This window comes from Ipomoea nil, unplaced genomic scaffold (assembly GCF_001879475.1).
Source record: "Ipomoea nil cultivar Tokyo-kokei standard unplaced genomic scaffold, Asagao_1.1 scaffold2480, whole genome shotgun sequence".
NCBI classification, from domain to species: domain Eukaryota; kingdom Viridiplantae; phylum Streptophyta; class Magnoliopsida; order Solanales; family Convolvulaceae; genus Ipomoea; species Ipomoea nil.
Window position 1 is genome coordinate 4,728,215 of NW_017618908.1, and position 16,786 is coordinate 4,745,000.

Sequence of the window (16,786 nt, forward strand, 5' to 3'; positions counted from 1 at the left end):
GGATTTAATTATAAATTTTTAAGTTCAATGGTCCGATTACATTTTTATGTATCAATGGTCAATTTGAACGTTTTTCTTATGTTTAAAATTTAATAAGGTTTTTATTATATAACCCTGAATGGTTGTATATTAAATTAGTAACTCTTTTTTCACGTGAAGAGTAAACTCCAAAAAAGAAAAAAGAAAAAAAAAAGAAAAAAAAAAAAAGAAAGAACAGTAACTATGAAACAAAGAATATTATAAAAAAACATTTGAAAATAAAATGATACAACCATATCTCCTATATATGGACATGACGGTAAGTGGGAGCCACTGATTAACATCCCTACATGTTCAAAGCTTTTTAGTACTATACACTGTTCTCTTTCCAACAAAGAATGTTATGGAATCTTTTTTATAACACTATATTATAGTTTCATAAATTAAATATGTGAATCCCCATTCTAAAAGTTCAACACCCTAAGCTAGTTGAACATAGTATTTAGAAAGATGTAAATTATCATAATTCAGTAACTCAACAAACAAGATTAAATATTAATACGCACATGAACCTTTGTCTCTTGTTCCTAATATGTTTAATTAATATAAATAAGGAATATGCCATTAAAACAGTTGAATGCAAATAAGCAATGCCGGCCTTAATCGACAGAAAACAAATTTATCATTACATGCAAAAGAGAGACAGAATAATAATATTATGTCGTGGAATTATATAGCAGAAGACGTATCGATCGAGGAGGATATATCTTTTTCATGTTGTTTGTTTGTACGAAGGAATGGTAATTGCACATTGGATCATGGCTCTTAATTCCTTTGTCCCTGCAATATTTCCACAATACCATGATAACGTCGTGGGCCTTGTCGCAAGAAAATAAGAAAAAAAAAAGTTATTCGTTTCGTCACAATTTTTTTTTTCTTGGTAACGTGAAAAATCTTTAACTATTATTTGATGATAACATTGAATAAATTTTACTTTTGTGCAATAGTCCGTAAATAACACAAAAAAAGTAAATCATATTAAAAGGACTATGTGCATCAGACTCATCAATTCAAAAAGATGTTGGCAAAAATTAAATTAGGTAGTGATAACTAATTATGGGCCACCCATTTCGGAGCTGCATATTTTAATTCTATTAAAAGATTTAAAGGAATGAAGCAAAAAAGGCATAACTTAATTTTAGACCACATCAATAGGGAGTAAAAAGTACGAATAAATGTAATATTATTTTTAAAAAGAAATTTAATTTCATTTTTATGATATGAGATTAGGTTTGAGCATGGAAGATTTCAGTACATAATAAAACACCATCGAAGAATATAATTAGTAAAGATAATATTTTGCTCTCGAGATATAACTCGACTGGTTAATCAATTTTTTTTTGAAGTATATAGTATATATTAATGAATAAAAGCAACAATAAAGTTAGGAAGGACAGAGACACAGTACAGCGAGCCAGCCTGAGCAAAGGTTGCTGAAGCAAGAGTATGAGCATGTAAATTTAAAGCTCTAGGAACTAAGCTAACGGAACAATGAGAAAACGTAGACATGATTGTCCTACAATGATCAATAGTTACCCCAACATAGGACAATACAGATGAACGAACATATAATAAACTACTACGGCGTAGCTCTGAAAAATCAGTGAACAGATCCACAGATAACACATTCTGATTGTTAAGCCACGATAACACCTCCTTGCAAGACAATGATTCCGTCATGAGTGGTGAGAAGCAATCCGCGAGAAGGACGCCTACTCCCAGATTACCTTCGGCAGCGACAGTGAACCCTCCCAAACCGCCTGGTTTCTCGCACACCAGAGATGGTACATAACAGCTACAACAACAAAAACATTTTCCTTAGTCATGGAGATCATCACACTTCGAAACAACAAAGGGAAGGAATTGGCAACAATATTGATGATGGGAATGGAGGACTCATGCCAAACTAGTCTAGAATAATCGCACAAGATCAAAGCATGCATAATATTTTTATGGGCAAGACCACATTTTGGACATGTGAGATTTACATCTATTCTCTTTATAACCAAGTACATAATGTGGGAAGGATATTATTAAAAGTTCTCCACAAAAAAATCTTCCACTTTGAAAGACCTCATCTATTAAGTCTCTGGTGCTCGAGCAATACGTGGAAATCCTAAAAAATGTAGTGCAAACCTTTCCGTAAAGAGGTTTTCTTTTCTTTTTCCTAGCAAGTAGACAAGTCTAGGACCGTTTAATTTAGATTATATGATATGTCATTGACAATATATCAATATTTTCTTCTCCAACCTCAAGGGTCCCCTACAACTCGATATCAATATTTTCTTCTCCAACCTCAAGGGTCCCCTACAACTCGGCAGAACATCTGGGAGGGGGTAAATTATGGTAACTCTCAGCTGAACCTCAAGGGTCTTCTACAACTCGATGTTAATCATGGTAACTCAGCTGAACACAGAGACTACACATTTGTTTACTGCGCACAAGGAACCATATTCACTTTGAGACATTTGTTTACTGCGCACAAGGAGCCATTTTCACTTTGAGAAATTATTGGTCCCACACTGCCGCTGGTGAGACTCGATCCCTGATCATTCTTTGCAAATTTTACCTCTGTGACCAACTGAACTTCCCATGCGAGTATTTATTTATTTATTTTTTTTTAATATTTTAACCATGTGGAATTCTGATTAATTTGAAACTCTACTGTGCTAGACATCCAAAATTGAACTAAACTCGGATTGATATGCATTCGAAAAGTTGGATAAGTTATGGGGCAATCCAACCAAGTTAGTTAGATAATTAATTTATTAGTAATCATAAGATTTCAAGTTTAATTCTTCATTGGAACTGTACGTTAAGTTTATTAACATAACTTTCTTAATTTGAATAGGAATATTATATTGTTGTGATTATTAACTAGACATTTTTAAAGAGTGAGGGCAATTTATATCATGGACTAAGGTCCACATAGCATTATGGAACATGGATTGAAACGAGGTACGACAAAATTCATACTCGTAAGGTACATAATTTCATAACACAAAACACAAAAAGTCACAACACAAGACACATAGCGTAACATTATAGACTCAGCTGAATTACAAAGACAAGGTACAAAATTATATTCATAATCGTAAGATACAAAATTTTATAACACATGACAAAAAATCATAACACAACACATACACATGTTATATAATTACTTATTTTTCAAATATGATTTAGGTACATAATTTGTGTTCATGGCACAAAATTTCACAACAGGCACAACAATTTATAACATAAAACACAATTACTAATTTGTTCCAGAATAGATACAAAATTTATATTCATAAGATACAAAATTTCATAACGCAAAACATAAAAGTCATAACACATAACCATGATTCATAGTGTAAGTGTGAATCCTGCCATCCTGGTCCATGACGTAACGATAGGGCGAGTGAGCAAGGTGGCTAGCTTGCTATCTGGTCAGTTTAAATAAGTTGGGTCGTTTTCAAAATAAACCTTAAAGTACAGTGAAATAGGGGCCATGCAACTTCTAGGATCTTTCTCCATGGACAAAAATTGGAGCCGATTTTCTTGGTCAAAAGTCCCTAATAAATTATAATGAGAATTCCTGTTTGTAGCACCGTCCCATCCTCACTACTCCATTGTGGCCTACTTCACTTTCCCTTCTATAAATACCCTATCCTAGCTAGCTTCATTTGCAAACTAATTAACCACCATCTCTTGTCTTCCTCACATACATTTCATCACATACATACCTTAATTACTTTCCTTAATTTTTCAGAATTTCTTGAACCAAACCCTAGCTAGCTAGCTAGCTACATACAATGTTGTCTAAGAGAGCAGCAGCCTGCAAGTCCCTTGTTAAGGACTCTTCTTACTCCCTAGGATTTCAAGAATACCAGAAGAACCCCTATCACCCTACTCAAAACCCTTCTGGGATTATTCAGATGGCTCAGGCTGAAAATCATGTATGTATAGTAATTTTTATTTTTATTTTTTCTTTACATATAAAGGAAATTATTCAATTCTCTTGTAGAGATCAGAGTTTTATATTTTAAAGTTGATTCTGTGTTTTTGTGTTTATATATATATACAGCTCTCCTTTGATCTTATGGAGTCTTGGCTTGAAAGGAATCAAGAAGTCAGCGAGTTCAGGAAGAATGGAGAATCCATGTTGAAAGAGTTGGCTCTTTTTCAAGATTATCATGGCTTGCAAGCCTTCAAGAATGTGTGTAATTTAATTTAATATATAATTGTTTCTCACAATCTCAACTATAATGATTTATTATGTATGTAGCTTATAGTGTCAACTATATATTTTCAGGAACTTGTAGTATTTATGTCAAAAATGAGAGGAAGCAAGGTGAAATTTGAGGCCAAGAAGATTGTCCTCACAGCTGGTGCAACTGCTGCTAATGAGACCCTCATATTTTGCCTTGCTAACCCTGGTGAAGCTTTTCTTATCCCCACACCTTACTATCATGGGTAAAATTCCTACTATACAACAATAATTTCATTAAATTGGATTACAACTACTATTATTTAGCCTGCAAAGACAGCTTAACTGGTCAAAGAGGTAAAATTTGTCATAATAACTGCTATTAGATTGCATTAGCCATATCAGGCTCAAGAAAAGGAGGAGGAACATCCCTCCAAAGTGTTTGTGCCAATGTGGCACTTACATGCTTTGCTAAAGCGTGAGCCGCCTGATTAGCACCCCTTCCTACGTGTCTTACCAACGAACTTGTCATGGTGGATCGTTGCAAGTTAGAAGTATGTTATTATTAAATGGATCAATGTTTTTTGGGTCAAATCATGAGTTATCCTGAGCAGACCTTAACTGTAAGAAGCACCTTTAAGCCTGTACTATACTTAGACTAATTTCCATTAGCACCAGACGGGCCCAATTAAGAGCAAAGTGCTGGTCAGATTGGATCAATTTTGTCATTTTTTTCAATTTTTGTTTTTATCAGGTTTGATAAGGACTTGAAATGGCGAACCGGGGTTGAAATAGTTCCAATCCATTGCAGTAGTTCCAATAGCTTCAGAATCACTGAGTCCGCCATGGAAGAAGCTTACCAAGAAGCTGAACAAAGACTGGGCCTGAAAGTCAAAGGCGTGTTCATCACGAACCCATCCAACCCGTTGGGCACAACCGTGACTCGCCCGGAACTCGACCATCTCATCTCCTTCGCCGTCTCCAAGAACATCCACATCGTCAGCGTCGAAATCTACGCCGGCACGGTGTTTAACACCTCCCCAGGATTCACCAGCATCCTGGCAGCCGCGGCCGACAAAACCCACCGACATCGCGACGATGTCTTGTCGCGCATCCATGTCGTGTCGAGCCTGTCCAAGGATTTCGGGCTGCAGGGGTTCAGAATCGGGATGATTTACTCCGGCAACGAGGCGGTGGTGTCGGCGGCGACGAAAATGTCCAGTTTCGGCCTGGTTTCGTCGCAGAGCCAGTACCTGCTCTCCAACATCCTCGGAGACAGGAAATTCACCAAACATTACGTTAGAGAGAACAAGAAACGGCTGAGGGAACGGAGAGAAAAGCTGGTCTCCGGGCTTCAGGAATCCGGCGTTCCGTGTTTGGACGGCGATGCCGGGCTGTTTTGCTGGGCGGACATGAGAGGTCTCCTGAGCTCTAACACGTTTGAATCGGAAATGGAGCTTTGGAGGAGAGTGGTCTGCGACGCCGGCTTGAATATCTCGCCGGGCTCCTCTTTCCACTGTAGCGAGCCGGGCTGGTTTCGAGTTTGCTTCGCTAATATGTCCGATGAGACTCTGGAAGTGGCGATGCGGCGGATGCAGGCGTTCGTTGACTCAGTCGGAGGCGGAGATCGTTGCCGGGGATTTCATCACTCCCGGCCGCCTGCCGCCGGTCCAAGCTGGAGAAAAATATCGTCACTTGTAAACTGGTGTTTTAAGTAATAATATACTTGATGATATCACTGCCGCCATTTTCTATATGAAAATGATTTAGGTATAAATACTTGTCCGTGAGCATAGAGATCTACCCACTTTAATTTGATATTGTCCAGTTTTAAATCTTGATTGAAGGTTTTAAATACGGTCTATCAACCACTAAACTTTGTGCGGATAAATTTATGTCTAATTACTATTCTACCTCAATTCTAAGGGCCTCCATACCCCAACCTGATAGAGCATTTGGGAGGATGTCTAATTACTATTAATAGGATAAGGTGTGTCCAATAATAATAATAATATATAATAAACTGGCCCGCATGGGTAGCTCAACTGGTCATAAAAGTGAAACTTTGGAAGAATGATCAGGGATCGAGTTTCACTGCACGCAATGAGCACCCGTCTAGCCTTTAGTCACCATGATTTACGTCCTTCCAAATGCTTTGTTGGGCCCTTAGGGTTGGGGTTCTTTCTTTTTTGGAAGAATATATAATAAACTGTCATATTTTAAAAATAATACTATTTAATTTTAAAGTATGATATGATACTTTATTTGTTATAAATATATTTCTTAAAATTGAAATATGTTCCACTAGTCTCCCGAACATGTTAACTCATTAAATTATAAATTATTGTTGTTTAGCTCTCATAAAATTGAAATATAGTTCACTAGTCTTGAGGAAATGAAAACTTGTTTAAGGGTATGTTTGAAAACTCAAAAAATAATTTTTGAAAATTATTTTTTGGATTTTCAGTGTTTGGATGTACATGAAAAAATCAGTCAGCAGAAAATATTTTTCTTTGCCAAAATAAAATAAGGCCATTCTGGTAAAAAATGACTTCCGTCAAAATTTGGCGAAAGTCATCTTTTGAAAAGAAAAGAAAATATTTTCTGAAAAATAACTCATTTTTTAGAAAAATATTTTCTGAAAAATAACAGTTTTCCATAATGCAATCAAACATTTGAAAAGAAAATATTTTCTGAAAAATAACTCATTTTTTAGAAAATATTTTCAAGAAGTCATTTTTCTGCTTTCTAGACGGACCCTAAATTATAAATTATTGTTGTTTGGCTCTCATAAAATTGAAATATGCTCCACTATACTGACTATAGTCTCCGAGAAATGAGAATTCTAAATTATTAACAATTGTTTATATATATATATATATATATATATATATATATATATATATATTAGGGAAAATGGTCAAATAGGCCCTTAAACTATTGCTCAAAAGTTAATTAGTCCCTTCAACTTTTTAAAGGTGCAATTATATCCCAGTCGTTATGTCATGGAACCGTGTTCACCATCCATGGTGAACACGGTCCCAACGGTAACGGTGCACCGTTATTTTTTTTTTTTCTTCTTCTTCTTCTTCTTAATTAAATGCGCGAATTTTCTTCTTCATTTTCACATTTCGCGGTTTCACTTTCTCTTCGCGCAAGTTTCTTCAACATTCACTACTGGAAATTCTGAAATTTCCGACCACCTGAAAGTGATCTTAAATCAAGTAGAAAGTCTTGTTCCGACCACTTTTGGTATCCGGAAAAACCTTTGTTGCTATTTCCGACCACTTTTTAGACTTTTTAGTATCAACTTAATTTAAGATCATTTTCAGGTGGTCGGAAATTTCAGAATTTCCAGTAGTGATTCATAAATTATGAATGTGCAGGCATAGATTTATGAATGTGTAGTTATGAAATTATGAATTTTCTTTTATGAGAATATGAATTTTCTGTTATGAAATTATGAATTTTCTGTTATGAGATTATGAATTTATAGAAAATTCATAATTACATAACTATAAATTCATAATCTCATAACAGAAAATTCATAATTTAATAAATGTTTTTCTTTTATGCGATTATGAATTTTCTGTTATGAGATTATGAATTTACAGTACATTCATAATCTCATAACAGAAAATTCATAATCTGAACAGACGCGCGCCGTTAACAGCACATTAACTAAAAAAATTTTCCCCGTAAAAACGACACTATTTGGACCTGTGTTCACCATGAATGGTGAACACGTTTCCAGGGTATAATTTGCGATTATATCCATGAACAATGCATTTTGATGCAATGAAAAATACAGGTAAATGACCTGCTATCATAGGTCATTGCAGTTCCGACCATTTTCCGGCAAAAAAGTGATCGAGGTGGCCTTCTCCGGAACAAGGTATTTACTTGAAGTTGGAGGGGCTAATAGACCGTTATATATATATATATATATATATATATATATATATATATATATATATATATATATATATATATATAGAACTACCAACCAGGATTATACTCATGACCTTTCGCTTACGAAGCGAACGCACTACCACTATGCTATGGAAGCAATCAACAAATATAGAGGCAAACAGAAGTAATAAGTAAAATATTTTCCGTTGACGGAAGAAAATAAGGTAATTTTGGCAAAATATATATATATAATATGGATTGAACTCATGACCTTTTACTTACGAAGTAAACGCACTACCACTATGCTATGGAAGCAATCAACATATATACAAGCAAACAGAATTAATAAGTAAAATATTTTCCGTTGACGGAAGAAATAAGATCATTTTGGAATAAAAAAAAAAAAAAAAAAAAAAAAAGGTGGCCACGGGCCGGTTCAAGGTCGAACCAACCCTGAATCGACCCGGAAAAAGGTGGGCCTGGGCTTTACTGGGCCTGGGCCGGGCTTAGCTCGAACCTGAACCGAGTTATTAAGGGCCGGTTCAGGTCCCTTAAAAAAAATTTCGGGGCCCAGCACGGAACCGGCCCAGAGCCCAGGCCCAGGCCCGGGCCTAGGACCGGGAAAACGGAACCATGGGAGATTGACAGCAAAGCTGTCTCTCCCATGGCTAATGCTATAAAAAAAAAAAAAAAATTAAACTACTTTTGGCCAGCTGCCACAAATGTGGCAGCTGGCCAAAAGCACATTTAGATTAGCTAGCTAGCTGCAAGCCTGCAACGTGCAACGGCCAAATATTTGGTTGTTGCACGTTGCATCACGTCAATATAAGTAGTCTCGCCGGAGGCTAGGCTAGACCTGGCCTCCGGCAGACTACTTCCTCAGTGCAACGGCCAAATTTTTGGCCGTTGCACTGGATGAAGTTTTGTTTTTTTTTTTTTGTTTTTTTTTGTTTTTTTTTTCCAGCTAATAAACTCTATAAATACTCTTACTCAATTCATTTTTATCACACCAAAATTCTCAATCCTACACTCTCTTACTTCTACTCACAACAATTCTCCATATATTCTCTTAATCTTTACAAATTTTATTACTCTTATTATTTATTTTTCATTTTTTAATTTCTTTCAACCTCTCAAATTTCAATACTTCAAATTTTCAATTTCAATTTATATATTTTTAATTTCTTATAATATCCTATATTTTTAATTCTTATAATATTATATTAGTCCTATATTCTTGTGTGTTCAAAATAAAATATTAGTCTTATATTTTTTTGTTCAAAAAAAAATATTTGTCTTATTTTTTTAATTCTTATACTCCTAATATCATATGGCTTATAGTGGCAATCCCGGTAAGAGGCCAATTAATTTTTCTAATGTAGGAGGAGATTCACAAGAAATTGATCAACATCAATTTGTTTCTACTCAAGGTGACGGCAATCTTCCTCCTATTCCTCCAACGGAAGGGGTGAAGAAACAAACATCATGGGTTTGGCAACACTATGAAAAAACACTCGTTGAAGGATCCTCCAATCGATATAAAGTAATTTGTAAAATATGTGCAAATATGAAGAGGACTCAAAAACCATTTTCTTGGCAATCCGGATCAAGTGGCACCGGAACTCTTAGTAGACACTTGACTTCTTGCCACAATTTGAGAAATGATGAAGGACAACTCGAGAGAGGACAAACACAAATTTCCGGGTATGCTACCCCCGGCGGAGGTATTTTTACTTATTCACGAGAAACAATGATTGATGAATTTGGTAGATTTATAATTAGTGATGAATTACCTTTTAGTCAATCCGAAAGTACTCATTTTGAAAGATTTGTTAAAAAAACGTTACAACCACAATATAAAAAAGTACCAAGAAATACTTTGAAACGTGCTATCTATAAAAGTTTTCATATGTCAAAAGTTATGTTAATTAATTATTTTGCAAATTTTAATGGTCGTGTTGCATTAACTAGTGATACTTGGACAACTCCTCAAGGTGAACCATATATTTGTGTTACTTGTCATTGGATAGATAATAATTGGATACTCCAAAAAAGAATTATCGGTTTTGAATTAATGGAAGAATCTCATACTGCTTTTAATTTAAAAGAACGAATAATAAATGTTTTTGGATGAGTTTGAATTAAGAAATAAAGTTTTTTCAATTTCTTTAGATAATGCTTCTTCTAATACTAGATCTATAGATTATTTACTTCAAAGCTTATCTTTACCTGTTAGTGGTAAATTATTGCATATTAGATGTTGTGCTCATGTTTTAAATTTATGTGTTCAAGAAGGACTAAATAGCTTGAGTGGTTTAGTTGAACCGATTAGAAAATGTGTTAAATGGCTTAGATACAATAGAAACAAAAAAAAAAAAAATGAATTTAAAGTATTGTGTGAACAACATGGTCTAGATAAAAGACATTTTAGTTTGGATACACCTACTAGATGGAATTCTACATATAAATTGTTATGTGAAACTGCTCCATATCATGAGGTAATAACTATTTTGTATAATAGTAATCAAAGTAGTGATGCTTGCGTAATTACAGCTCAATATTGGGAAGTAGCTAGTAATGTTTGTGCAATTCTTCAATCATTTGATAGTGCTACAAAATCATTTTCTTTAGTTTATGAGCCTAACGTTCATTTAGTTGTAACTGAATGCATTACAATTGTTAGTACTCTTACTTCTTTTATTGTAGATCCTATTTTGTTTGATTTAGTTAAAAATATGATAAATAAATTTGTATCATATTTTAGTGATATTCCTTATATCTATGCAGGGACGGAGGTAAGTGTATGTTTAGGGGGGCTTTGGCCCCCCTCCCCAACCCCAAAATTTTTTAATATTATATATGTATTAATTTTTTTTAAAAAAATATTATATAGAATTTTAAAATTTTGTTGTTTTTTCAAAATATTTGGCCTCCCTCCACTTAATTAATCTTACAGGTAAAGTTATAAATTTTTTCATCTTCTCAACTTTTTCAGTTCTCTCTTATTTCAAATTATGTATTCCATATATTGTTGACTCACATTCAAATTAAATTTCATTTAACCTACTTACTAGTTTCTCTGCGTAGAACCATGCATATATGCGGCATATACGTTATAATAAGATAATTTGTCATTAACAAAATCTATGCATATTTTTCAAGTTAATTTTTATTTTTTATTTTTATTTATTACTACTTGTTTGGTTAATTTTTGTTTCATATTCTATTGTTTATCTTAAATAATTGTTTTGTTTGATTCTAAATCATGGATATCAAGTGCATTTGTTTGATTAATTATGTAAATTTGTGGTTGTGTGATAAATTTTGTATTTAATTTAAAATGCATAATAATGTAACAATTGTGTAGTATATGTATTTGAGAAAACAATTGCTATTATGTTATGTTGTGAAGAGGGTTTTTCAAGAAATAATCAATAGTCTTTTAAAACATGCGTTAATGTTTTCATTCTTTCAACCGTACAATGCAAAGTAATGTGCATTGAAAAGCATATTGCAAAATAATTTAATATAGATTCAATTATAAATAATTTATTCTAAATTTTATTGAATTTGTAATGTAATGATTATTTTGAGATATGTTAACGGGATATCAATGTATTTAATTTAGTACTTCAATCGTAGTTCGGCTCCCCGCATTGTTCCGTCCTGGCTCCGTCCCTGTATCTATGGTTTAGCTGCTATTCTTGATCCAAATGTGGGTTTAAATGGATTAAATAGTTTATTAGATTTTTATTATAACTCTTTGAATTTTCCAAACTATGTTGAACATGTTCAAACGTATATTAATGATTGTTCGTATTTGTTAAAAACTTTATATGAAGAATATTATTCGATTTATGCACCACAATCTGTTGATCCCGTTGTTGTCCGTAAGAGTAAGTGGCATAATCCTATTGTTTCAACAATATTAAAAAAATCAAAGGATAGTGGTAGTGGTAGTGGTAATTCTTCTGAAATAGATACATATTTGTCTTGTAATTTTGAAATAAATGATGATTTTCATATACTAACATTTTGGAAAGGAAACGAAACAAAATTTTCTATTTTGTCAAAAATTGCAAAGGATATTTTTGCATGTCCTGCTTCAACAGTTGCATCCGAGTCTGCTTTTAGTGCCGGCAAGAGAGTATTAGACGATAAAAGATCAAGTTTGGCACCAGATTCCATCAAAATTTGTGTCATGAAGAAGGATTGGGACGCTGCCGAAGAACGCACTCAAGATCAACTTGCACTAATGGAAGAAGATGAAATAGATGAATGGTTGGCCATGAATACATCATGTGAAGCCACGCCTAATGCTAGTTCTCGTGCAACCTCCGCCGGTACTTCCGATCAAGAATGAAAATGAGCTAATCAAATGAGGTACGTACCAAGAACTACGAGGGCTTTGATTCCTCTAAATTATTGAGGATACGTAGGCATCTTAATTTTTTACAATATTAAGAGCAAGCCCAATTATTTTTCTAAATGATTATAAAAATAAAGAACTACGTGGGTTTTGATTCCTCTAAATTATTGAGGATACGTAGGCATCTTAATGTTTCTCAATATTAAGAGCAAACCCAATTTAGAAGTCTTTTATTAATTTTTGATATTAAGTGAGTAAAAAATCAAATGAAATTTATAAACTATAATACATTTTATAATACTTATAAGTTATCAAATAATATTAAGTCTTATATAAATAAATTTTAGTGAGTAAAAAATCAAATGAAATTTATAAACTATAATACTTATAAGTTATCAAATAATATTAAGTCTTATATAAATTGGATACTAGTACAAGACTACAAGTTTAAATGATATTAAAGTCATTTATAAAATTTAATTTAGTAGAAAATTGTGTTAATTTTTAATTTTGAGATTAATAAACTTAATTGGAAAGAACTTAAATTAAGAGTAAACTTAATTTAAAAGTCTTTTATAAATTTTAATTTATCAATAAAATTTAGTGAGTAAATAATATTTATAACTTATCAAATAATATTAAGTCTTAAATAAATTGGATACTAGATTTATAGTACAAGACTACAAGTTTAAATGATATTAAAGTATTAACAATTATTAATGTAACAAGAGGTTGAATTAGCTTAATTAGAAAGAACTTAATTTGACAACACAAAGGTTGAGGGTTCAAATCTCATTTCAAACAAAAATATTTCAACTCATAAAAATTATATATTTAAGAAAAAATATAAAAAATTCCGGGCCTAGCCCGGGATCGGCCCGCGGCCTAGGCCCGGGGCTGACCCGGATTGGGCCCGACATGGGACCGGCCCTGAACATTATGGGCCGGTCCCGAGCAATGTTAACCGAGGCCCAGTCCCGGGCGGGACCGGCCCAAGCCCGGGTTTTGGCCACCTCTACAGTGACTATAGTCTCCGAGAAATGAGAATTCTAAATTATTAACAATGTTTATATATATATATATATATATATATATATATATATATATATATATATATATATTAGGGAAAATGGTCAAATAGGCCCTTAAACTATTGCTCAAAAGTTAATTAGTCCCTTCAACTTTTTAAAGGTGCAATTATATCCCAGTCGTTATGTCATGGAACCGTGTTCACCATCCATGGTGAACACGGTCCCAACGGTAACGGTGCACCGTTATTTTTTTTTTCTTCTTCTTCTTCTTCTTAATTAAATGCGCGAATTTTCTTCTTCATTTTCACATTTCGCGGTTTCACTTTCTCTTCGCGCAAGTTTCTTCAACATTCATAAATTATGAATGTGCAGGCATAGATTTATGAATGTGTAGTTATGAAATTATGAATTTTCTTTTATGAGATTATGAATTTTCTGTTATGAAATTATGAATTTTCTGTTATGAGATTATGAATTTATAGAAAATTCATAATTACATAACAATAAATTCATAATCTCATAACAGAAAATTCATAATTTAATAAATGTTTTTCTTTTATGCGATTATGAATTTTCTGTTATGAGATTATGAATTTACAGTACATTCATAATCTCATAACAGAAAATTCATAATTTGAACAGACGCGCGCCGTTAACAGCACATTAACTAAAAAAATTTTCCCCGTAAAAACGACATTATTTGGACCTGTGTTCACCATGAATGGTGAACACGTTTCCAGGGTATAATTTGCTATTATATCCATGAACAATGCATTTTGGTGCAATGAAAAATACAGGTAAATGACCTGCTATCATAGGTCATTGCAGTTCCGACCATTTTCTGGCAAAAAAAGTGATCGAGGTGGCCTTTTCCGGAACAGGGTATTTACCTGAAGTTGGAGGGGCTAATAGACCGTTTTCTATATATATATATATATATATATATATATATATATATATATATATATATATATATATATATATATATATATAGAACTACCAACCAGGATTATACTCATGACCTTTCGCTTACGAAGCGAACGCACTACCACTATGCTATGGAAGCAATCAAAATATATAGAGGCAAACAGAAGTAATAAGTAAAATATTTTCCGTTGACGGAAGAAAATAAGGTAATTTTGGCTATATATATATATATATATATATAATAATAATAATAATAATAATAATAATAATAATAATAATAATAATAATATAGATTGAACTCGTGACCTTTTACTTACGAAGTAAACGCACTACCACTATGCTATGGAAGCAATCAACATATATATAGGCAAACATAATTAATAAGTAAAATATTTTCCGTTGACGGAAGAAATAAGGTCATTTTGGCAAAAAAAAATAAAAAAAAAAAAAATATATATATATATATATATATATATATATATATATATATATATATAGTATAATAATAGCTTCCAACGAGGATTGAACTCGTGACCTTTTGCTTACGAAGCAAACACACTACCACTATGCTATAGAAGCAATCAACATATATAGAGGTAGAGGCAGAGATGAAGACATGTTTTTTTTTTTTTTTTTTTTTTTTTGTTTTTTTTATAAATATATTTTAATTTATTATTTTAAAAAATATTTTAAATTTTTTGAATGACCAGTTACTAACCTGCAAAACTTATAAATTAGACTAATTGAAAGAAATTGGTTAGTTTAATGGCCTAATTCTTATTTTTTAGGTTCAATAGCCTAATTGAATTATTGTATGCAGTTCGATGGCCTATTTGATCCTTATTCCAAAATAAAATAGAGAGGGTATTATTAATTTTTAGACATGATAAGTTGATAACATTGTTTGTCAATTTATTGGAGCATATTTTGCTTAAGAAAAAATCACCATTTTGGTCCCTCAAAGGGGGCGTTTGGTTCAGATTATATAACATAACTAAGGGAATGTGACATTCCAAAGCTCACATTCCGGTGTTTGGTTCATATTATCTTAGGGAATCTAACATTTCCAAGGAATGTCACATTCCCTCCACATAGGATTTTGAAGGGAATGTGATTCCCTTCAAAATCTTAGGTAATGTAAGATAACCTTGATTATGTTAGTTTATTATTATTATTATTACTAGTTTTTTTACGCGCTTTGCGCGAATGAGATAATGCCCAATGATTATTTTTAAATAAGTATTTCAAAGTATATCAACGCAATATTATATCGGAGATGTTCATGCATATGTAAATAAATATTGAATTTGTTTATTTAAATCGGTAATTCAAAATATATAAATCCAAGATAATATTTATTGAATTTTCTAATCGATATTTGGTAGTGGTAGTTTTCCCTACATGTTTCATGCATTGTGAGATGTGTGTTGTAGGTTATCATGTGAAAGTATTGAACAAAATATTAATATATTATATTTGCATAAAATACTTGGTAAATAAATATATATAATGTATTTTGTATTATAACTTTGATATTTAATTACAAGATAATGTAAAAAGAAGACAATGGACAATGCAGTGAATATAATAAATTGATAAATTTGAAGGTAATGAAATTGATAAATTTGAAGGTAATGAATCTTTGAATTGTAGAAAATAAAGATAATATAACTAATGAAATTATATCTATTTTTAAATTTTTTATAAAGAATAATTTTTTTTTAAAAATAAAGGCATTATAGACATCTAATTCAAAATTAATTAAATGGATATGTATTATTTTTTGTTGTAGCTACTACTTTATTTAGTTTAAGAGCAATAAAGTGGACAAATTATGCTATGGAACCGTGTCCACCTTGCAAGGTGGACATGCATATCGGAGATGTTCATGCATATGTAAATAAATATTGAATTTCTTTATTTAAATCGGTAATTCAAAATATATAAATGCAAGATAATATTTATTGAATTTTCTAATCGATATTTGGTAGTGATAGTTTTTTCATACATGTTTCATGCATTGTGAGATGTGTGTCGTAGGTTATTATGTGAAAGTATTGAACAAAATATTAATATTTATTATATTTATATAAAATACTTGGTAAATAAATATATATAATGTATTTTGTATTATAACTTTGATATTTAATTACAAGATAATGTAAAGAGAAGAAAATGGACAATGCAGTGAATATGATAAATTGATAAATTTGAAGGTAATGAATCTTTGAATTGTAGAAAATAAAGATAATATAACTAATGAAATTATATCTATTTTTAAATTTTTTTATAATGAATAATTGTTTTTTTTAAATA

General features: G+C 32.1%; 1 protein-coding gene and 1 non-coding gene across 2 annotated transcripts; one reads left to right on the plus strand and one right to left on the minus strand.

The window, feature by feature from the left end:
* Nucleotides 1-3,772: 3,772 nt before the first annotated feature.
* Nucleotides 3,773-12,506, plus strand: LOC109152762 (1-aminocyclopropane-1-carboxylate synthase 11-like). The gene is made up of 6 exons (XM_019300410.1): nt 3,773-3,980; nt 4,109-4,240; nt 4,337-4,497; nt 4,986-5,936; nt 10,931-10,938; nt 12,256-12,506. Exons 1-6 carry the CDS (start codon nt 3,837-3,839, stop codon nt 12,504-12,506), a joined length of 1,647 nt encoding a protein of 548 aa, XP_019155955.1. The 5' UTR covers nt 3,773-3,836.
* A 2,471-nt stretch (nt 12,507-14,977) lies between these two features.
* TRNAT-CGU lies at nt 14,978-15,049 on the minus strand. The gene has a single exon. It is a non-coding gene; the product is annotated as a tRNA-Thr (tRNA).
* Nucleotides 15,050-16,786: the final 1,737 nt, after the last annotated feature.